This window comes from Globicephala melas, chromosome 1, assembly GCF_963455315.2.
Source record: "Globicephala melas chromosome 1, mGloMel1.2, whole genome shotgun sequence".
Classification (NCBI taxonomy): Eukaryota; Metazoa; Chordata; class Mammalia; order Artiodactyla; family Delphinidae; genus Globicephala; species Globicephala melas.
In genome coordinates, this window is record NC_083314.1 from 107288478 (window position 1) to 107312198 (window position 23721).

At 36.3% G+C, this 23721-nt stretch overlaps 1 protein-coding gene and 1 long non-coding RNA gene across 3 annotated transcripts in view; one reads left to right on the forward strand and one right to left on the reverse strand.

Annotated features, from left to right (window-relative positions):
* The window catches only part of LOC132597651 (uncharacterized), a 73176-nt gene that overhangs the window by 2921 nt on the left and 46534 nt on the right, over positions 1-23721 (forward strand). The window lies entirely within an intron of this gene.
* BRDT (bromodomain testis associated) overlaps positions 13041-23721 on the reverse strand; it is a 48447-nt gene continuing 37766 nt past the window's right edge. For both annotated transcript variants that reach the window (XM_030869330.2, XM_060302856.2), the window contains exons 15-17: positions 21573-21778; positions 20881-21055; positions 13041-13109 (exon numbers count right to left, since the gene is read on the reverse strand). In XM_030869330.2, coding sequence (XP_030725190.1) covers positions 13041-13109; positions 20881-21055; positions 21573-21778 — 450 coding nt within the window. The remainder of the gene's footprint in view (positions 13110-20880; positions 21056-21572; positions 21779-23721) is intronic.

Below are 23721 nucleotides of genomic sequence, written 5' to 3' on the forward strand. Positions count from 1 at the left end.
TTGTTCTTTATCAAAATTGTTTTGGCTATTCTAGTTAATTTTCCATACAGATTTTAGTATTAGCTTGTCAATTTTGGCAAAAATTGTTGATTGGAATGAATTGAATCTATTAATCAATTTTGAGAGAACTGATATTTTAACAATATTGAGTTGTTCAATCCATGAACATATCTATCCATTTATTTAGATCTTCTTTGATTTATGTTTTTCATAGTTTTAAACATATGGATGTTGCATGCATTTTGTAAGATTTATACCTAAGTATTTCTTTAAAAAATATTATTGTAAATGCTATTTTTCAGTTTCCAGTTGCTTGCTGATTCTAGTGCTTACATGATTTTTTTTGTTTTATGTCTCAAATCCTGAGACCTTGCTAAACTCACTTTTTAGTGCTGGTAGCTTTTTGAAAAATTCTTTGGGATATTCTGTGTAGACCATCGTGTTATCTGTGAATAGAGGCAGTTTTATTTCTTCCTTTCCAATATGTTTGCCCTTTATTTCTTTTTCTTCCCTTATTGCACTGACTAGGACCTCCAGTACAACACTGAGTAGGAGTTAGAATGGGCATCTTTACCTTGTTCCCAATCATAGGGGGAAATCATTTAGTCTTTTACTATTAAGCATAATATTCGCTGAAGATTCTTTTCTTCTGAGCCACGCAGCTTGCAGGATCTTAGTTCCCTGACCAGGGATTGAGCCTGCGTCCTTGGCAGTGAAAGTAGGGAGTCCTAACCACTGGACCACCAGGGAATTCCCTTAAGATTTTTTTAGATGTCATTTATCATATTGAGGAAGTTCCTTTTTTTTTTTTTTTTTGCGGTACGCGGAGCCTCTCACTGCTGTGGCCTCTCCCGTCGCGGAGCACAGGCTCCGGACGCGCAGGCTCAGCGGCCATAGCTCACGGGACCAGCCGCTCCGCGGCATGTGGGATCCTCCCAGACCAGGGCACGAACCCGTGTCCCCTGCATCAGGAGGCGGACTCTCAACCACTGCGCCACCAGGGAAGCTGGAGGAAGTTTCTTTTTATTTCTAGCTTCTGAGAGTTTTTTTTTTTTTTCACAAATGGGGGTTGAATTTTCTAAAAGGGCTTTCTGCTTCTCTTGAGATAATCACAGTTTTTCCTTTTTAACCTACTGATATGGTTAATTACATATAAAATTTTTGAATGTTGAACCAGCCTTTCATTCCCAGAATAAACCCCAATTGATCATGAAGTAGTGTATTTTTAATATATTGCTGAAATCTATTTGCTAATATTTGGTTAATGATTTTTGCATTTATATTTTTTCTTCTTATATATTATGGAAGAATTTATATAGAATTGGTGTAATTTGTTTCTTAAATGTTAGGTAGAATTCTCCAAAAAAGCCATGTATGCCTGGGGTTTTTTGTTTTTTTTTTTAATGGTTCTAAAATACAATTCAATTTACTTAATATTTGTAGGATTATTCAGGTGATCTGTTTCCTCTTTGGCAGTTTGTATTTTTTAAGAATTTTATCCATTTCATATAAGTTGTTGAATCTATGGCCATAGAATTTTTCATAACATGCCCTTATTATCTCTTGAATGTCTGTGGATCTGTAACATTCTCCCTTTCACACTTGACATTTGTAATTTGTGTCTTCTCTTTTTTCTTGGTAGGTCTGTCTAGAGGGCTTATCAATTTTATTATCTTTTTAAAAAAAGAAACAGCTTTTGGTTTTATTGATTTTTTTCTCTATTTTTAATTTTGTTTTAATGAAACTTAATTTCATTTAAGTTTAAATGATATCTGTTCTTTATTATGTCCTGTCTTCTGCTTGATTTAGATTTAATTTGCTTTTTCTAGTTTCTTAAGGTAGAAGCTTAAATGACTGATTTGAGATCTTCCTTCTGTTTTAATATAAACACTGAGTGCTAAAAATTTTCCTCTAAATATTACCACTTCATGGCATCCCACAAATTTTAATGTGTTGCATTTTCATTTTCATACAATTCAAAATATTTTCTAATTTTTATTGTAATTTCCTCTTTTATCATGGGTTATTTAGAAATGCTTAATTTCCAAATATTTTGCAGATATATTTTTATTATTAATTTCTACTTTAAATCTGGTATGGAATCTTATAAACTACCTATTCTTTTAAATTTGTCAAGGTTTGCTTTATGTCCCTAAATATGGTCTATTTGGTGAACGTTCCAGCTGCATTTGAAAAGTGTATTCTGCTGTTGTTAGCTAGAGTGTGGCATTAATGTCAATTAGGTAAAGATGGTTAGCAATGTTGTTCAGGACTATTCGATCTTTACTTTCTGCCGACTCATTCTATCAAGTGCTGAAAGAAGAATGGTGAAATCTGTCTGTAATGGTGGATTTGCCTATTTATCTTTTTAGATCTATCAATGCTACTGTTTTTGCTTTAGCCAGTTATCTTTTTTTTATTTTTTTTTCCTTTGGCTGCACCGCGTGCTTGTGGGATCTTAGCTACCCGACCAGGTATTGAACCCAGGCCCTTGGCATTGAGAGTGCATAGTCCTAATCACTGGACTGCCAGGGAATTCCCCTTTAGCCAGTTGTCTTTTGGAGCATTTATAAATAATAAAAAATGAGTTTTATAATTACCTCCATTTATGCCATATCTAGTGTTCTTTATTCATTGTATAGATACAAGTTTCTCACTGGAATCACATCCCTTCTACCAGAAGAACTTCCTTTAACATTTCTTGTAATACAGGTCTGCTGGCAATAAATACTTTGTTTTGTGTTTGTTTGAAGAAGTATTTATTTCTCTTTTGAAAATGTTTCCAGTGGATATAGAATTCTAGGTTGACAAGATTTTCATTTTAGAACTTTAAAGATGCCATTCCACTGTCTTATGACTTTTACAGTTTCTGATGAGAAGTTTGCCATATTCTTTTCTTTGTTCCTCTGTATTTATTGTGTCATGTTTGACTTTGGTTTCAGCAGTGTAAATGTGATATATCTAAGTGTGTGGGATTTTTTTTTTTTTGTATTTATCTTGCTTACCATTTTCTGAGCTTCTTGAATTTGTGGTTTTGGATCTGTCACTATGTTAGATAATAGAAAATATATATTGGTCTCTGCCCCGCTTCCTGACAGATAGATCCTGAAACCCTTGTAATTTTCTAAGTGATAAGAGAACTAGGAGCATCTGTTATTCTAATATTTGGTCTCTGACCCATATCTGATACAGGGCTCTTAAAACCCTTGTAAATTCCTGGTGATAAGAGCCCCAGGAGGATCTTTTGTTCTAATGAGTTCACTCTGGGTGAGCTCCTGAATGGCTCCAGATGGGGGCTGGTCACCAGAAAGACCAAGACATGTTTAGAAGCTTGGAATCTTCAGCTCCACCTCCCTCCTCCAGAGGGGAGAGGGGCTGGAAATGGAGCTAATAATTGATCATGCCTCTGTGATGAAACCTTTAAAACATCCCAATAGTATGGGGTTAGGGGAGCTTCCAGGTTGGTGAACATATCCACATACAGGAGGGTGACACACTCCCAACTCCACACGGACAGAAGCTCCTGTGCTTGGGACCTTGCCAGACCTCATGCCCTATGTTATCTCTTCATCTGGTTCTTCATCTGTATTCTTTACTACATCCTTTAATACACCGATAAACATAAGTGTGTCCTTCAGTTCTGTAAGCTGCTCTAGCAAATAATTGAATCTAAGGGGGAAAATGTCATGGGAACCTCTGATTTGTCTAAGTCAGACAGAAGTTGTGGATAATCTGGGGATCTACTACTTGTGATTGGTGTCTGAAAGGTGCATCAGTCTTGTGGGACTGAGCCCTTAACCTGTGGGATCTGATACTATCTCCAGGTAGATACTTTCAGAATTGAGTTAAATTGTAGGACACCTAGATGATGTCACAGAGAATTGTTTGGTTGGGGGAAATCCCCCACACATTTGGTGACCAGAAGTGAAGCGTTCTGTGTGAATAATAAAGGAAACACACAGGAGGAAGAACTGAGGGTTTTTCCCTACTCAGGAGAAGGAAAAACTGGAGGTTTTTTTTTCTCCAATACAAATTAATTTTGGAGAATTCTTAGCTGGTGTCCCTTCAAATATTTCTCCAGTCCCATTCTCTCTCTCTTCTCTTTCTGAGATTCCAATTAGACATATGTTAGATTATAATGCTGCCTTACAGCTTTTGGATATTCTGTTCTGTTGGTCCCACCACACCCCACTTTTTGTGTTCTTTGCTTTTTTGTGTGCATAATTTCTTTTGATCTATACTTAGTTTCACTGATTCTTTCCTTGGCTGTGTTGATTCTATTGACGAGGCCATCAAAGTCATTCTTGATTTGTTACCATGTTTTTCATTTTCTACCACTTCCATTTTATTTTTTCCTATAGTTACTATCTCTCTGTTGAAATTATCCATCTGATCACACATTGTCCATTTTTCCTTTCCAGCTTTTAATACATTAATCATAGTAATTAAAAATTCTCTGATAGTTGCAACTGTGTGTCATCTTTAAGTCCATTTTTGTTGATTGCTTTGTCTCTTGACAGTGTGATTTTTTTTTTCCTTGCTCCTTTGTATGCCTCATAGTTTTTTCTTGAAAGACATTTTGTGTAAGACAATAGAGACAAAAGTATATACTCTTTTTTTTTTTTTTTCAGAATACTGAGCAGAGTTCCCTGTGCTATACTGTAGGTCTTTGTTGGTTATCTATTTTATTTATTTATTTATTTTGAAGATGTTGGGGATAGGAGTTTAGTAATTTATTTATTTATTTTTGCTGTGTTGGGTCTTCATTTCTGTGCGAGGGCTTTCTCTAGTTGTGGCAAGCAGGGGCCGCTCTTCATCGCGGTGCACGGGCCTCTGACTATCACGGGCTCTCTTTTTGTGGAGCACAGGCTCCAGACGCACAGGCTCAGTAGTTGTGGCTCACGGGCCTAGTTGCTCCGCGGCATGTGGGATCCTCCCAGACCAGGGCTCGAACCCATGTCCCCTGCATTGGCAGGCAGATTCTCAACCACTGCACCACCAGGGAAGCCCAAAAGTATATACTTTTTATGCCTGGAAATTGACACATTTTTCCTTTTGCTAGGCCTTTAGTCTGGAGGTTGAGTCAATCTAGTCAGAAGTTGAGCTGGATTTGGATTTTATTGTTGCTACGGTTATCCTCTGTACACCACAGATTCTCAAATTTCTCTGGTGTGGATCTGGTGTGAATCATGAGGGTGGATCCTGGTTTGCCAGTGAATTTTTCTCAATAGTTGCTACATGCTCATCTTTAAGTCCTTCTTTATGCTTAGTGTTAGTTACAGTCTCTTTCCATGCTCTTGCACCTCTGATTGCAGTAGACTGCTTTTACTTGTCATTGACTGCATTTTACCCTGGTGGTAAGAAGGGCAGGGCATTCTCTGCTGTCCTAATTCAGCCTCGTCAGCAGGCAGTATGTCCTTGGATATCAGAGTGGGACCTTCTCAATGATCCTTCCCTGCCCCCAGTGACACGGTATCTCTAATGGTCTGGACCCACAATGTATTTCCTGCCCCTCTCCCAGGATTAGAAGTTTTATTTCTATTTCCTTCCCCCAGTTGCAGTGGGTCTTCATTTATGCCCTAAAGTTGATAGAGTTTGCTGTTCTTCCTCCGGAAGCTTAAGCCTTATATTTTTTAGGGAAGATGGGGGAGAAGGATCTGGGGGGCCTTTGTGCTTTTCCTGTATCTGCTGCTCTTCTCTTCTAGGCCTGCATCAAGAGGATGGCTTTCTCAGAACGCTCATCCTGCCCCACCCTCACCCCCAAATCTTTCTTTTAAGTACTGATGAGGTCTGTGGAGAAGAGCCTGAAAGTGATGGCAGATTTCTCTTGTGCTCCCAATGGTTCTATTCTCAAGCTAGCCCACACCAGCCTTTAGCAATTTGTTAGAACTTTTAGATAATTTTTTATTGTTGTTGTTGCCAGATTATATAGCATTTGGTGCTACCCACCTCAGGTAAGCCAGTGCTTATGTCATGTCTCTCCTTTGATGCATTTGTGTTTCTTTAGATTTTGGGTTACCCTGCAATGTCAGCCCTCAGATTAATTTGTGAATTTAAAGATTTTCTGGCTTTTTAATTCATTGTAATGATGGGAGAAATGCTTTTTCCAGTTTTCTAGATCCTAAGTGGAAGTCCGATTCCCTAATTTTTAAAAATTGAGATATAATTGACTTATAACATTGTATTAGTTTTAAGTGTACAACATAATGATTTGATATCTGTATATATTGTGAAATGATTACCACTATAAGTTTAGTACTTAGTTTTTAGTTTTGAGTACTACCTTTTTTTTTTTTTTCGGTATGCGGGCCTCTCACTGTGTGGCCTCTCCCGTTGTGGAGCACAGGCTCCAGACGTGCAGGCTCAGCGACCATGGCTCACGGGCCTAGCCGCTCCGTGGCATGTGGGATCCTCCCGGACCGGGGCACGAACCCGTGTCCCCTGCATCGGCAGGCGGACTCTCAACCACTGCGCCACCAGGGAAGCCCTGAGTATTACCTTTTTTAAATTGACATTTCAAGTGACACAATCACAAAGTTATAAGAGAAATAATAGAACCTGTGTATACTTTATCCAGTGTACTTTACGCTTTCTAATTGTATCATATATGTGGCTTTGTGTACCCGCCACCAAAATCAAGAATACGGAACAGTTCCATTTCCACAAGTATCCCTCATGTTGCCCTGTAATAACCATACTTACACCTCATTCCTAACCTTTGGTGACTGCTAATCTGTCCTCTGTTTCCAAAATTTTGTCATTTCAAAAATGTTATATAAGTGAAATCATATAGTATATGATCTTTGGGGATTTTTTCCTACTCAGCATAATAATTTCCTATAAATTCAAGTTATTGTATATATCAATAGTTCATTCCTCTTTACTGCTGAGTAGTATTCCACAGTATGTATATATTACAAATTGTTTAACCATTTACCTATTATATGACATCTGGATGTTTTCCAGTTTTTTTTTTTTTTTTTTTTTTTGTGGTACGCGGGCCTCTCACTGTTGTGGCCTCTCCCGTTGCAGAGCACAGGCTCCGGACGCGCAGGCTCAGAGGCCATGGCTCACGGGCGCAGCCGCTCCGCGGCATGTGGGATCTTCCCGGACCGGGGCACGAACCCGTGTCCCCTGCATCAGCAGGCGGACTCTCAACCACTGCGCCACCAGGGAAGCCCCAATCCAGTTTTTGACTATTATGAAAAAAGCTGCTAGGAACATTTGTGTACACATTTTTGTGTGATCATAAGTTATCATTTATCTTAGATAAATGCCCAAGAGTACAATTGCTGTGTCACATGGCTTTGCATGTTTTGTTTGTAAGAAACTGCAAACTGGTTTCTAAAGTGGCTCTACTGTTATATTCCCACCAGCAATATATGAGTGACCCAGTTTTTCTCCATCCTTGCCAGCGTTTTATGTTGTCATTATTTTTTTATTTTGACCTTTCTGATAGATGTACAGTGATATCTCATTGCAGTTCAAATTTACATGTCACTGATGGCTAATGATGGTGAACATGCTTTCATGTGTATATGTCATAGGTATATTCTCTTTGAGGAAATTTTGTTCATGTCTTTTGCCCATTTCTTAATTTTTTTACAATTGTTTTGAGAGTTCTTTATTGTATATGATATTTCTTTGTCAGGTATGTGGTTTGCAAATACTTGTTCCTAATCTGTAGTTTATCTTTTCATAGAACAAAAGTTTTAATTTGAAGAGATCCAATTTATCAATTTCTCATTTATGGATCATGCTTTTGGTATCAAGTTTAAAATCTTTTTGCTTAACACACAGAGCCTAAAGATTTTTCTTGTTTTTTTTCCTAAAATTTTATGGTTTTATATTTAAGTCCAAGATGCATTTTTGAGTTAATTTTTGCATAAGATGTGAGACCTAGGTTGAGATTGTTTGTTTTTTTTTTGGCTATGGATATCCAGTTGCCCCAGTACCATTTGTTGTAAAGACTATCCTTCCAGGACTTCCCTGTTGGCGCAGTGGTTAAGAATCCACCTGCCAATGCAGGGCACACGGGTTCAATCTCTGGTCCGGGAAGATACCACATGCCACGGAGCAACTAAGCCCATGCACCACAACTACTGAGCCTGTGCTCTAGAGCCCACGAGCCACAACTACTGAGCCCATGTGCCACAACTACTGAAGCCCGTGCGCCTAGAGCCTGTGCTCCACAAGAGAAGCCACCACAATGAGAAGCACACACACCACAACAAACAGTAGCCCCCGCTCGCCGCAACTAGAGAAAGCCCTTGCACAGCAACGAAGACCCAACACAGTCAAAAATAAACTAAAAAAACCCCACAAAGACTATCCTTCCATCCTTCCTCCACTGAATTGCACTTTTGTCAAAAATCAATTGAGCATATTTTTATGGTTCTACTTCTGGGTTCCCTATTCTGTTCTAGTCCACTGATCTCTGGGTCTACCGCTTCACTAATACATTTCTTGATTACTGTAGTTTTTTAAAATATTTATTTATTTTATTTTGGCTGTACAGGGACTTAGTTGTGGCACGCAGGATCTTTGTTGCTGCATGTGGGTTTCTTAGTTGCAGCATGTGGACTCTTAGCTGCAGCATGCATACGGAATCTAGTTCCCCCACCAGGGATCGAACCTGGGCCCCCTGCATTGGGAGCTCGGAGTCTCACCCACTGGACCACCAGGGAAGTCCCCACTATAGCTTTTTAGTAAGCCTTAATGTCACACAGAATGATTCCTCATGCTATTCTTTTTTGTCAATATTATTTAATTATTCTAGTGCTTTTCCCATTCCACATACATTTTAGAATAAGCTTGTTTAGGTCTATGAAAAACTGCTGGGGTTTTGATAGGATGTGATTTTGAGGAGAACTGACATCTTTACTATGGTGTCTTCCAATTAATGAACACAGTATGTTTCTTCATTTATTTAGGTCTTTCTATTTTGATTTGTTCCATAAGCATTTTGTACTTTTCAGTATACAGATCCTGTACACGTTTTGTTAAGTGTATACCTAAATATTCCATATTCTTTCGAGTGATTATAAACGTTACTGTTTTTGTTTTCACATGCTCATTAGCCTGCAGAGAACAGATTTTTGTATGTTGATTTTGTATCCTGTGACCCTACTTAAATCACTGATTAGCTGTAGTTTTTTTTAGATTTCTTGGATTTTCTGTGTAGAAAATCATGTGCAAAAATTCAGCAGCTGTTCCTTAAAGCAAGATTAATTTAGAAACTGTTTAAACATTATAGTTACCCCCCAAAAATAGCCTATGGTGAAATCCTGCAGCCATTTACTTTAAAATTGGAAATATAAATGACTCCTATTGCTTCTATTATTTAACATTTTGGGAAATTATAGCTAAAGAAATAAAAAAACACCAAAAAGTTTTATTCATTTCCAATTTGTATAACTTGGGTTTTTTTTGCATAACTCAACTAAATCACACTTGGAGTAGAATTCTTTTCATACATTATGGGATTTGGTCTGCTAGTATTTTGTTGAAGATTGTTGTGTCTAAGTTCATTAGAGGTAATGGTCTGCAGCTTTTTTGTTTTGTTTTTTTTGGTACTGTCTTTGATTGTAGTATCAGGGTATTACTGGCCTTATGAGTTGGGAAGTATTCCCTGTTCCTGTTGATAAAATTTGTCCTGTTGACAAAAATTACAGAATAGGCCAATTTCTGGAAGAGGCATTTTCTAGAATAGATTTTTTTCTTGCAAGAGATTGTTTTACACTGGTATTAATCCTTCTTTAAATGTTTGGTATAATTTTTCAGTGAAATCATATGGGCTTGGAGATTTTTTTCAGAAGCCATTAAATTATGAATTAAAAAAATTTTAATGGTACAGGGCTATTTAGATTATTTCACATTGATTGAGTTTTGATGGTTTATGTTTTTTGAGGAATTGGTCCATTTCTTCAAATTTATGAATGTAAAGTTATGTATTTCCCTTTTATCTTTTTTTTTTTTTTGCGGTACGCGGGCCTCTCACTGTTGTGGCCTCTCCCGTTGCGGAGCACAGGTTCCGGACACACAGGCTCAGCGGCCATGGCTCACGGGCCCAGCCGCTCCATGGCATGTGGGATCTTCCCGGACCGGGGAACGAACCCGCGTCCCCTTCATTGGCAGGCGGACTCTCAACCACCGCGCCACCAAGGAAGCCCCCCTTTTATCTTTTCAATGATTATAGGATCTGTAGTGATTTGTGTCTTTTTCTTTTTGTTATTCTTGCTAGAGGTGTATGTCTTTCTCTAACCAGTTTCATGGATGCCAAGCAGGCAGATTAATAAAGACTGGAGTTTTGCCAAGTGAGTTCAACAAAGAAAGGAACAATGGAGTTGAGAGTGTATGCAAGCGAGCGATTATAAATGATAATGTACTACAGACTCTGGATGAAGAGAGATGTGAGGGTGTGAGGGGAGAGGTACTGTGAAAAGGCACTAGGGTTAAAGGATCGTAGGTCCTAGTGAGGTCTAATGATTGCTGGAGTCAGGGCCTTTCCAGATTAAGCTAGAAAAAGACAGGAGTAAATAGTGAGAGACTAGGATGCTTGAAACTGAGATTAAGGAAGAGTTATAGTTGTTGGCAATGACAAAGGAGTTGCTAAAGTTGATTAGATATTAAGGTCATTAGCAGAGAAGTCAAGGGACTGAGAAGCATCAATTAGACGGTGACAGTGAAACAGAGACTAAAATCTCTGGGGAACGAGGAGGAGTGAACCAGGGATGCTAAATGACTATGGGTGGTATAGTCTGATGATCATGAAAAACTTAAAGCTGGGATATTTAGGGAAGGAGAGAATGGTCTGCAAGTAGCACTCCCAAGATAAGAAAACCATTAGTGGAAAAACAAGTACTAAATGACAGCCTGCAGGAGAGAGCCAGGGTTCAGTTAGAGCAGTGATTCTCAAACTTCAGTGTATATTAGAATCACCTGGAGGGTCAACTATAGGTTGCTGGACCCCAAACCAAGAGGTTTTGATTTAGTAAGTCTGAAGTCTGAGAATCTGCGTGTTCCCAGATGATGCTGATGCAGCTGGTCCATGGACCACACTTCCAGAACAACTCAAGAACGAAAAGGAAAAAAAAGGAAAAAGGTTGATTATATAGAGAATGTTGTTAACACAAGTAAACTCCGTGCAAGAAGTTAAGAGAAGCCAAACAATTTTGTACTAAAAAATAATGCGTAACATAGGAAGGATCAGTCATACATCAATAATTTCTCTGCAGAACTGCCTTCAATCAACCTACCAAAATTTTGTTGAGTATCTGCAATGTGCCAGGCCCCTTACAGACTGAGCAAAGGTTCAAGCGTGAAATTGGTTAAACTAAACACTGATCACCATAACATAGCTCTCTATAAGGACTGCTGCAAATGTTTACAGGAAAACCTCAAGTAAGCCATTTAATGTAAAAGGATATGTTAATGAAGCTGAACTTTCTTTTTAGATATAGACAAAGATCATTCATTGAGCAGTTTTATTAGTTATTGAAAGGCAGTTGTTGAAAGGTTTAATGTGTATGTGACAGAACTAAATTCTTATTTACTATTTTTATTCTCTTCAAAATGGAAAATTTCCCACAGATCATAAAAGCATTACACAATCAATATTTAAATGAACCAGAAAATACTGAAAAGTCTACAGAAAATGGAAAAAAACCAAAAAGCAAAAAAAAAATCCTGTAATCCCATCACCTAGAGGTAACCACTATGCATTTCTGAAGTATCTAAGACTATATATATAAATAAACATTAGAATATATATCTATATGATCTTTTAGGAAAAACAATGCATGCTGTTTAGTATATGCATACTAATTTCTTGGTTAAAAATATAGTTTAATAGGTATAGGTATGATTTTCACTTTAATTCTGGCTATGTTTCATGAAGGTATCGTCACCATTTTAGCTACTAGTTAATCATGTTTTCAAAATGGTCAATAGTTTAAAGATATTTCAAAAAATATCATATTGATTATAAAAATAAACGAAGCCAAGAAAACTTTCTTTTTCTACAATACACATACACTTTGAATTTTCACTTTAGATGATACTGGAATAGTGCCTGAATGTTACACTTCAAGAGATCAAAATTTTAAAATACATGAAGCTGATATACATGACTTATACATAATTCCAACTTGAGAATGATGAAACAAAACTATTTTACAGACTTAAATACTTAGTAAGTAAAACTTTAGATTTCCATTGCTATCACATATGCATATTAAGAAATGTATAGATTCTTATAAAAACTTGCATACATAATTAATATCTACTGCTATTTTGCCTCAAATTCAACATCTTTCAAACCGTAGGTAATATAAATTTTGAATATAGAACCAATAGAGAATCTTATGTAACCTGACACTCAAAGAAACCAAGTATGGTTTGTTAGAGGTTCTAAATATTTTTGAAGGCAGACAAATATTTGTTTTAAAAGTTAAAAACTCATGGTGATCATTTTGTAATGTACAGACGTATTGAATCACTATGTTGTACACCTGGAAATAACAGTGTTGTAGGTTAATTATACTTCAATTTTAAAAAATAAATAAAATACTGAAACATCTGCATTACAAAAGGGCCCATCACTCCATAAAATAAGGTTTGAACTCCATTAAATGACAACTCCCTCTAAAAAGCAAAATTAGAAACTCAACAAGAACTATATTTTTGATACCCTTGTATAGTCTTCATATTTTAAACAGGAAGACACCATCTCTTTAGGATTTTCATTGATTAGACAGGGCCTATAATATATAGTAGACTATTTGTAAAATGAATAACATTTGGGAATTTATTCAATTTTTAGGGATCCAGAACTATAAAATTTCCTGTAAATTATGTCATTAAAAAAATGAACATATAGCTATTAAAAAATGTTAAGTGAAATTTGTTTAATCATCTAAGAGCAGTCAAAATACAGTATAAGACTGGTATATTGGTGTCTGAAAGCAATTATTTTACCATTTGCATTTTAATCTTTTGTATTATTCATTTAAGTTGATGGTTAATTAAAAAACCTAGTTTTAATCAAAGTTGTTTTCAAACATTGTCATAATGTCACTTTGAAGAGTCATATCAATGGTACCAGCCATCTGCAGAAAAGAAGAGAAAATGTAAATGTTACTTAAAAAGTTTATACCTTCATTATGTTATATCTATATGAAAAAATGATAATGAAACATTTGGAACATACAAAATGAATGCAATTTATTTAACATAATGAGTTTGTACATAACTTTTAATATCTGTTCAAATACTATCTGATTTTTGTTAAAATACTGTTCATATAATAAATGAAAATAAGTTTAAAACTTACAAGAACACGAAGAACAAGTTTAACCTATCTCTCCAATAAAGTTCTCAGTGTTAATATATAAACATGAACTGAGATTACGTGGTTTCATGTATCTCTCCAGCCAACACAGTGCTAGACACATAAAATTATTTTCTGAATGAACTAGTATCTTACCTATGTGAGAGAACTATACTATGTTTAAAGCCAAGGGCTTTCCATGATTTTGCCAATTACTGTGTAACCTAAGGCAAATGATCTAACCAAGTTTATTTTATATACAGATATTTATGAAGAGCAACCAGATTGCATGTATAACACTCAGTACAATGTTGTTTATTAAATGCTAAAAAGCTAAATAAAATAAGCTAAAGTATAGGAAAAGCTAATTAAGACAAAAGAAACAAATGTTTCTTACTATACTCTGAAGCCTTCTCTAAAAGTCCTTGTGATACAAGTTAGATAGTATTTGCCACATCTGAAATGATACCAACTAGGAAAGTTCAAAACATGTTTTGTTTTGTTTTTTTAAATCAGTGAAGAGTAGCAGCCCAGAGTAGTAGGTAAAAGCACCAGTTTGCAACCAGTTGGTTGACTTCCTGGATGGGAATCGGTGTTCTCTGGCTATGTGGAAGAAGACTTGGAATTATGACTTAGCTACCAAAAGGATATTAAGAAGCTATGTGTGACTCTTAAAAACTATGAAAATTTCTTTAAACATGCCTTAGACACAAAAGGGTAAATTCTTAGATCTTAGCCCAGGCTATTTTCCTAATGCCAGCTCTTAGGATACCAAATATCTAGCCCAAATAGTTCCTTAAAAGTTCTATTTTAACCCTCCAATGAGAGTTGGATACACTGTCCTAGTTTAAATATCACTGATACTCCTAGAAGTATCCAAACATACTGCAAAATTCCAAAAATATGTAATGAAACTTGTTTTGTTTAAAAGTACTTTGGGCAATTTGGAGTCAAGATGGCAGAGTAGGAAGACACGGAGTTCACGTCTCCCCACAACTAGGGCACATACCAGACACTGGTGGGGGACCTTGACACCCAAGGGGATGGGAAGAACCCCTGAGTGACTGGGTAGGACGTGGAGGGGAGCGAGTGGGGAGGAGTGGAGACTGGATGGGACTGGCGCTCCTGAGGGGTGGCTGGGAGAGGGGAGGGGTTCCCACGCCTGGAGGGACCCTCAGGAGTTTGGAGGATCAGACTGTACTACAAAGCTACAGTAATCAAGATAATATGGTACTGGCACAAAAACAGAAATATAGATCAATGGTACAGGATAGAAAGCAGAGATAAACCCATGTACATATGGTCACCGAATTTATGACAAAGCAGGCAAGAACATACAATGGAGAAAAGACAGCCTCTTCAATAAGTGGTGCTGGGAAAACTGGACAGCTACATGTAAAAGAATGAAATTAGAACACTCCCTAACACCATACACAAAAATAAACTCCAAATGGATTAAAGACCTAAATGTAAGACCGGACACTATAAAACTCTTAGAGGAAAACACAGGAAGAACACTCTTTGACATAAACCACAGCAAGATCTTTTTTGACCAACCTCCTAGAGTAATGAAAATAAAAAAACAAAAATAAACAAATGGGACCTAATTAAACTTAAAAGCTTTTGCACAGCAAAGGAAACCATAAACAAGATGAAAAGACAACACTCAGAATGGGAGAAAATATTTGCAAATGAAACAACAGACAAAGGATTAATCTCCAAAATACAGAAACAGCTCATGGACCTCAATATCAAAAAAACAAACAACCCAATCAAAAAATGGGCAGAAAACCTAAATAGATAACTCTCCAAGGAGGACATACAGATGGCCAAGGGGCACATGAAAGGATGCTCAACGTCACTAATTATTAGAGAAATGCAAATCAAAACTACAATGAGGTATCACCTCACGCCAGTCAGAATGGCCATCATCAAAAGATCTACAAACAATAAATGCTGGAGAGGGTGTGGAGAAAAGGGAACCCTCTTACACTGTTGATAGGAAAGTAAATTGATACAGTCACTGTGGAGAACAGTATGGAGTTTCCTTAAAAAACCAAAAATAGAACTACCATATGACACATCAATCCCACTACTGGGCATATACCCTGAGAAAACCATAATTCAAAAGGTTTTGACACATGTACCTCAATGTTCATTGCAGCACTATTTACAATAGCCAGGACATGGAAGCAACCTAAATGTCCAACGACAGATTAATGGATAAAGAAGATGTGGTACATATATACAATGGAATATTGGTCAGCTGTAAAAAAGAATGAAATTGGATCATTTGTAGAGATGTGGACGGACCTAGAGACTGTCATACAGAGTGAAGTAAGCCAGAAAGAGAAAAACAAATATTGTCTATTAATGCATATATGTGGAATCTAGAAAAATGGTACAGATGAACCTACTTGAGGACAGGAATAGAGACACAGACACAGCGACTGGATTTGTGGACATGGGGCGGAGGGGGGGGGGGAGGGGGTACTAACTGGGAGATTAGGATTGACATATATACACTACCATGCGTAAAATAGATAGCTAGTGGGAACCTGCTATAAAAGCACAGGAAGCTCAGCTCGGTGCTCTGTGACTTCCTAGATGGGTGGGATGGGGGGGTGGGATGGGAGGGAGGTCCAAGAGGGAGGGGATATAGGTATACATATAGCTCATTCACTTCATTGTACAGCAGAAACTAACAACATGGTAAAGCAATTGTACTCCAATAAAAAAAAATTTTTAAATAAAAAGTAAAAGTACTTTGGGAGCTCCCTGGTGGTCAGTGGTTAAGACTCTATGTTCCCAATGCAGGGGGCCCAGGTCCGATCCCTGGTCAGGGAACTAAGATCCCACATACTGCAACTAAGACTGCGAGCTGCAACTACTGAGCCCACATGCCGCAACAAAGAGCCCGTGTGCCGCAACAAAGACCCAGTGCCGCAACGAAGACCCAGCACAGCCAAAAATGCATAAATGAATTAATTAAAAAAATAAACTAACTTTAAAAGAATGAATAAATAAAAGTACTTTATTTTAGATTCTCTTCCATCTTGACTAAATCTGAACTAGTGGAATACTTATTGATATCTAACTGGTTATTGCCTATACCAATTAACCTTAGATACCATGATTTAAATATTAAGGCTCTCTGCAGCTGACACCATAACCTGGATATTCCTTTTTTCAGTGGTCCTAATATACACTTCAGCCATTCAAATTTAAGATAAAAAATTGGGTCAAAGGAACTGGCAATAAGCTCTGGTAGGGAGCTTATGCTAGATGTCAAGTTTTTGCAGCTGTTTACAATACGGATCTGTCAAGTAGCAGCAGCATTAAGAGTTTGGGTTGTCAAGAATGATAGTAGGTAGCTCCAAAGTCAGGTTTTCAAATGTCAAGCTGCTAGAGGTGGCATTTTTAGTCACATTTCAGTGGGTTCCAGAAAAATGCTTGGGGTTTAGAAGTTATATCAGGTTACCTAGTTGGGTTGTTAGGTGGCAGGTAGGTTGCTGAGATGTCACTTGTGGGTGACTGAAGTCAGGCCCTTGTGAGTACCAAAAGGAAAAATTCCTAGGTCACTAGAGAAATACTTCTATTAAAGTACTAATTAAACTTTAATAAAGAACTCCTAAAAAACAAACAAAAAAATAAAACAATGTAAAAACTTTGCTGTTTAAATTAATTAAAATTAAATTAAAAATTTAGTTCCTTAGTTGCATTAGCCACATTTCAAGTACTCAATGCCATATGTGACTAGCAGCTATTATATTTGATTGTATAAAGCACATTCCTATAATTGTAGAAAGTTCTATAAGACCATATTGCTCTAAAGTAAACTCCACCATATGTTACAACACTGCTAAATGCAATTTGTTTCTGCCTTCATACTATAGATAAGAGGCTGACAAAACTTTTTTATATTATTTCCTAGGAAATTTACTTGTATCATAATCAATATCACAGCCAAAGCCAGTGGATTTTTTCTTCTGGAACTAATGTTTCTGTATGTCCTATGAATTCACATGAGTTTTCCAGGATTACAAAAATATCCAGCACCCAATAAGGTAAAATTTACATCTGGCATCAATGGTTACCAGGTAAGCAAAGAAGCAGAAAAACAATATCTGTAAAGGAGATCAATCAATCAATCGAAACCAACCTGGAAGTGACATAAATGTCAGAATTAGCAGAGAACCCATTAAACAGTTATGATAACTGTATTCCATTTGTTCAAAAGTTTAATAGAGATACTAAAAACATTAAAAAGACCCAAATCACCTTCTAGATATGACAACTATAATGTCTGAGATGGGACAACTTCAAGTGGCCTAATACAAAAGAAATTGGAGTCACTAAAAGGATAAAAAGGAGGGGCTTCCCTGATGGTGCAGTGGTTGAGAATCTGCCTGCCAATGCAAGGGACACGGGTTCGAGCCCTGGTCTGGGAAGATCCCACATGCTGTGGAGCAACTGGGCCCGTGAGCCACAATTACTGAGCCTGAGCGTCTGGAGCCTGTGCTCCGCAATAAGAGAGGCTGCGATAGTGAGAGGCCCTCACACCACGATGAAGAGTGGCCCCCGCTTGCCACAACTAGAGAAAGCCCTCGCACAGAAACGAAGACCCAACACAGCCATAAACAAATATAAAAAAAGGAGAAAAGGGGGAAACAGAAAAAATATGAAGAAATAATGCCCCAAATTTTTCCAAGCTTGATCAAAACTATAAACACATCGCTCCAGTAAGTTCAACAAAGCACAAGACACACGAAGGAAACAATTAATGAAAACCCAGTGATTAACTTGGAAGCAACCAAGATGTCTGTCAATGGATAAACTGTGGTACATTTATACAATGGGATATTACTCAGCACTAAAAAGATATGAGCTAGCAACCTACAAAGACATAGAGGAAACTTAAATGCATATAACTAAGTTAAAGAAGCCAATCTGAAAAAGGTATATATACTGTATGATTCCAATTATACAACATGCTGGAAGCGGCTAAACTATGGTAGTAAAAAGATCAGTGGTTGGCAGGGGTTCAGGAGGGAGGGGTGAACAGGAGGAGCACAGCAGACTTTCAGGAAAGGGAGAGTATTCTGATGGTACCATAATGGTTGGTGTATGTCATTATACATTTGTCAAAACCCATAAGAAGCACAACACAAGGAGTGAACCCTGATGTGAACTATGGACTTTCCTTGATAAAATAAGATTGATAATGGTGTGGCAATGTTGGTTCACAGATCGTGTAGCAAATGTACTGCACTAAAGCGGGATGTTAATGGTGGGGGAGGTTGTGAATTGGTGGGGCAAAGGGGAGAATATGTGGGAACTCTTTATACTTTCAATTTTGCCGTGAATCTAAAACACTTTAAAAATAAAGTCTATTAATGAAAAACAAAGGCCAAATAAAGATATTTTCATGTACACAACAGCTGAAAGATTTCATCACCAGCTGACCCACACCACAAGAAATGTTAGAAGGAAGTCCTTTTAGGGAAAAGGAAAATTATACCATTTGGAAATCTGGATCTAGACAAATCAATAAAGAGCACTAGAAATGGTAACTATGTAGGTAAATACAAGGGTTTTTTTAAAAATGTCATTTAAAACTTTTAGAGACAATTTGACTGCTTAGACAATGGTCTAATGGCTAGGAGGGGGCGAATGGAAGTACACTATTGCAAGGCTATTACACTAAATGTGAAGTGGTGTGATATAACTTAAGAGAAGACTGTGACAAGCTAAAGTATATATTGTAAACGCTAAAGCAACCACTAAAGTAACAAAACAAAGAGTTATTGATAATAAGCCAATAAAGGAAATAAAATGGAATCATAAAAAATACGATTAATCTAAAAGAATGCAGGGAAAAAAAATAACAAGAACAGAGGACACACATCAAAAAATAGCAAGATGGGGCTTCCTTGGTGGCGCAGTGGTTGAGAGTCCGCCTGCCGGTGCAGGGGACATGGGTTCATGCCCCGGTCCGGGGAGATCCCACATGCCGCAGAGCAGCTGGGACCATGAGCCATGGCCTCTGAGCCTGCGTGTCCGGAGCCTGTGATCCACAACGGGAGAGGGCACAACAGTGAGAGGCCCGCGTACCGCAAAAAAAAAAAAAAAAAAAAAGCAAGATGATGGACTCAAACGTAACCATATCAATAATCATATTGAAGGTAATTGGTTAAACACTCCTATAAAAGACAGAGATTGGATTTTTTTTTTATGTCAAGACTACACTACATATTGCCTGTAAGAAAATAAATTTAAAGCACAGATAAGTTAAAAGTAAAAGGATGGAAAAAATTTTTGCACCATGCCAACACTAGTCATAAAAAAGGTGAAGTGGTCATATTTCACAGGAAATAATATTACCAGGAGTAAAAAAGATCATTTTGTAATGAAAAGGGGGTCAATTAATCATGAGGACGTAACAATTCTAAATGTCTATGCACCTAATAACAGTTTCAAAATAACATGAAATAAAATTGATAGAATTACAAGGGTAAAAAGACAAACCTATAATTATACCATTGTAGGTGCCAATGCCCTTTCTCAGTATTTGATAGTGCAAACAGGCAGAAAATCAGCAAGAATTTAGTAGACTTGAAAAACATTACCAACCAACTTGGCCTGTTTAATAAATACTCTACCCAGCAGCAGCAGAATACACATTCTTCTCAAGTGCACACAGAACATTTACCAAGGTAGATCATAATCTGGGCCATAAAACAAGTCTTAGTGAATTCAGAAGAATTCAAGACATTGTATGTTCTCTGACCACAATGGAGTTCAATTAGAAATCACTAATTTTCTATTATTTTCACTAGCCAGAAAATTTCCAAATATTTGGAAACTAAATAACACACTTCTAAATAGTCCACAGATAAAAGAATAATCCACCTCAATAAAAAAAGGAATTAATTCTACTTTTTAAAACATCAGTTTTTAAATATTAAGGACTCCTTAAACACAAGTCTTTTTTTTTTTTTTTTTTTTTTGGTTTCCAGTTTTGTTAAGATATAATTGACATATAACTTCTTCATCTAGTGTTCAACTAAATAAACACTGACTAGGGACACATGGCATATCTTTTAGCCACAATTCATAGGCAGTTTATGGATTTTTCAACAGTAATAACAGTAAGTGATTTTACCTCTGTGCCAGGCATTTTCAGATGTGCTTAATATACGTAAATTCATTTCACCTTTTACCTTTATTATCCATACTTTACAAATAAGGAAATTGAGGCACAGGGAGGTTAAATAAATAGCCCAGGCTCCAACATCTAGTTAATGGAAGAACCAGGATTTGAACTCAAAGTCTAGTAGCCTCCAGGATTGATACTCTATTATTACACTATGCTTGTGTCTTTTGACTATGAAATTTTAATTTTACTCTCTGATTTTAGAACCTGATCCTCACCAAAGAGGTAACTGTCACTGAAGAACCACCCAGAATACATCTTTGAACATGTAAAGACACTGCTCTGTTAAATCTTTCCTTTGTTCGTTAGATTTAATAAACTAAAATTCACTTACTGCTTCTCTTCTCCTCCGCTCTTGCTCTTTCTCCCTTGCTAAATTACGGTCTTTGAGAAGCCAGAGTTTGCCTCCATCTTGAGCTTCCAGTGACTGCTGATGTTCTTTCTGCTCTTCTCCAAGACACTTGTTTTGCATTTTATTTGGAAAAGATTCTAGAGTGAAGCCATGGTCCCTTAAAGAAACAGTGAAGTTCAAAGTAGGTTTCAAGCTCCTTAAAAGTTTTTATTATGAAGATACGTTGTTAAATGACAAATATAAAGCAATGTTCTAGGTACCCTTTTTTGTATGTTATGACATTATTTTTAGTATTTTTGATGTCAAATTTTACATCGGGTAATCTATGTTAATGAAGAGAAGGTTTTAGAAAACTATGACCAAGGTTTACCATCATCTTCTTACACATAGAATGGAAATATTAAGACATTTCTGGAAAATAATGATGTCTTTATAATTTAGCAATATTGGTATCTTTAATAGCTTCTTCAATCACTTGATTATTTGTATCCCCTTCAAAATAGATACTACTACTTACCAATTTTTAAAAAATCAATAAAAATTTACTTTTTCTAAATATAATTTGCTTTGTGGTCTACTAAATAGCTGAATTATAGCCACTTACAAAAACGAAATTTATTTTAAATACATGTCTGTATCTCTCAAAGCCTCCATTAATCCAGTAAATTACAGACCTTTGATTTCCTTGAAATACTTTTGGTTCCTTTGTATTCTGTTCCAGATGTTTCTGTATTAGTTCCTGTGTTCGAGCTCTCACTTCCTTTTCTATCGCTGCTTTTCTAAATTGGTTGAAGAGCTCATCTGATGATTTCACTACCCCTGATGTTTTGACTGGTTTGCCTAAACTTTTCCAAGAATCTGCATTCTTGATCTTTATATCCTAAAACAAATATTTGATTCAGTATATGTCTACAGATGTCAACTAAATTTTGGAAGAAAAGCAATATTTTTTGATATAGTAATAGATCAAAAATAAAGATTCCAAAGGCTTCATAACTTTACTAAACTTAAGTTAAAGGTTACTAAAATAGAAAAAATAGGATAACAGATTAACTAAATTCAACTATTCATCTAAGATCAAATTAAAATAGCATGCTTGACAATTACTTCAATTTAATATGAAACATGTATGTTAAGGGTATGACAATCTGTTAAGAATATAAAAATCCCCATGTCACTGTAATCAAGATATTTATGAACAACAAGGTCCTACTGTATAGCACAGAGAACTATATTCAATATCCTATGATAAACCATAATGGAAAAGAATTAAAAATATATATATATATATGTATAACCAAATCACTTTGCTGTGTGGAGTAATTAACACTGTAAATCAACCACACCTCAATAAAAAAAATTAAGTTACAAAACTTAAAAAAAAAAAAGACATTTATGATCTTATGAGAAAAATAAAGCAAATATACAAGTGATTAATCAGAGGGAAAGTAAGACGATGCCAGAAGAACAGCACAGTGTTTGTTGAGAACCCTCTGACATAGCTATGTTTTCCTTTCTTCGGTATGAAGAAAAAAATTAACTGATTGTGATCACTGTTCTTAACTGTGATATGCCAAGGTCTAGATCAGTGCTGCCCAATAGAAATATATATAGTTTAAAATCTTCTAGTACCACAATTTTTTTAAACTAAAACTTTTAATAATATATTTTATTTCACCAAATATACCCAAAGCATTATTATTTCAACATGCAGTCAATATAAAAGACTGAAGATAATTTTATTTATTTATTTACTTACTTACTTATGGCCATGCTGTGCGGCTTGTGGGATCTTAGTTCCCCGCCCAGGGATTGAACCCAGGCCCTTGACAGTGAAAGCCTGGAGTCCTAACCACTGGACCACCAGGGAATTCCCTATATTTTTGTAATGTCTTCTAAATTGGTGTTTTACATTTATAGCACATCTCAATTCAAATGCTTAACTTTGATTAGAAATCATTGATCTGTAATTAGACTTCATAAAACTTACAGTTGAAAAAGTAGATATGTATAATCAAACTGTTCCAAACATCCTTACGCTCTCCAATAATTGAACTGAGTATAAGTTTTTAAATTTAAGTTAATTGTAAGTTCTAAAACTAAGTTTCTCAGTTGCACTAGACATTTCAAGGGCTCAATAACTATATGTGGCTAGTGGCTACCATACTGGACACTGGATATTACATGTCTAGATGGCCCTTCTAATAGTTGTCGTATTCTCCAGGATAGTTAATGTTATACCACAAAACAAGTCTTATAAATTTAAGAAGACTGAAATCATATCAAGTGTCTTTCCTTACCACAATGATATGAAACTAGAAATCAATTACAAGAAGAAAACTGGTAAGTTCATAAATATGGAGATTAAACAACATGCTGCTGAACAACCAATGAGTCAAAGAAGAAATCAAAAGAAGTTAAAAAAAATACCTTGAGACAAATGAAAATGGAAATACAACATACCAAAAGGTATGGGATACAGCAAAAGCAGTCCTAAGAGGGAAGTTCATAGTGATAAATGCCTACATCAAAAAACAAGAACTATCTCACGTAAACCTAATTTACACCTCAAGGAACTAGAAGAAGAACAAATGAAGCCCAGAATTAGAAGAAGGAAGGAAACAATAAAGATCAGAGTAGAAATAAATGAAATAAAGACTATAAAAAGACCACAGAAAAGATCAATGAAAATAAGAACTGGTGTTCTGAAAAGATAAGCAAAACAGACAAATCTTCAGCTAGACTCACCAAGAAAAAAAAAAGAGGACTCAAATCAATATCAGAAATGAAAGAGAAGGGACTTCCCTGGTGGCGCAGTGGTTA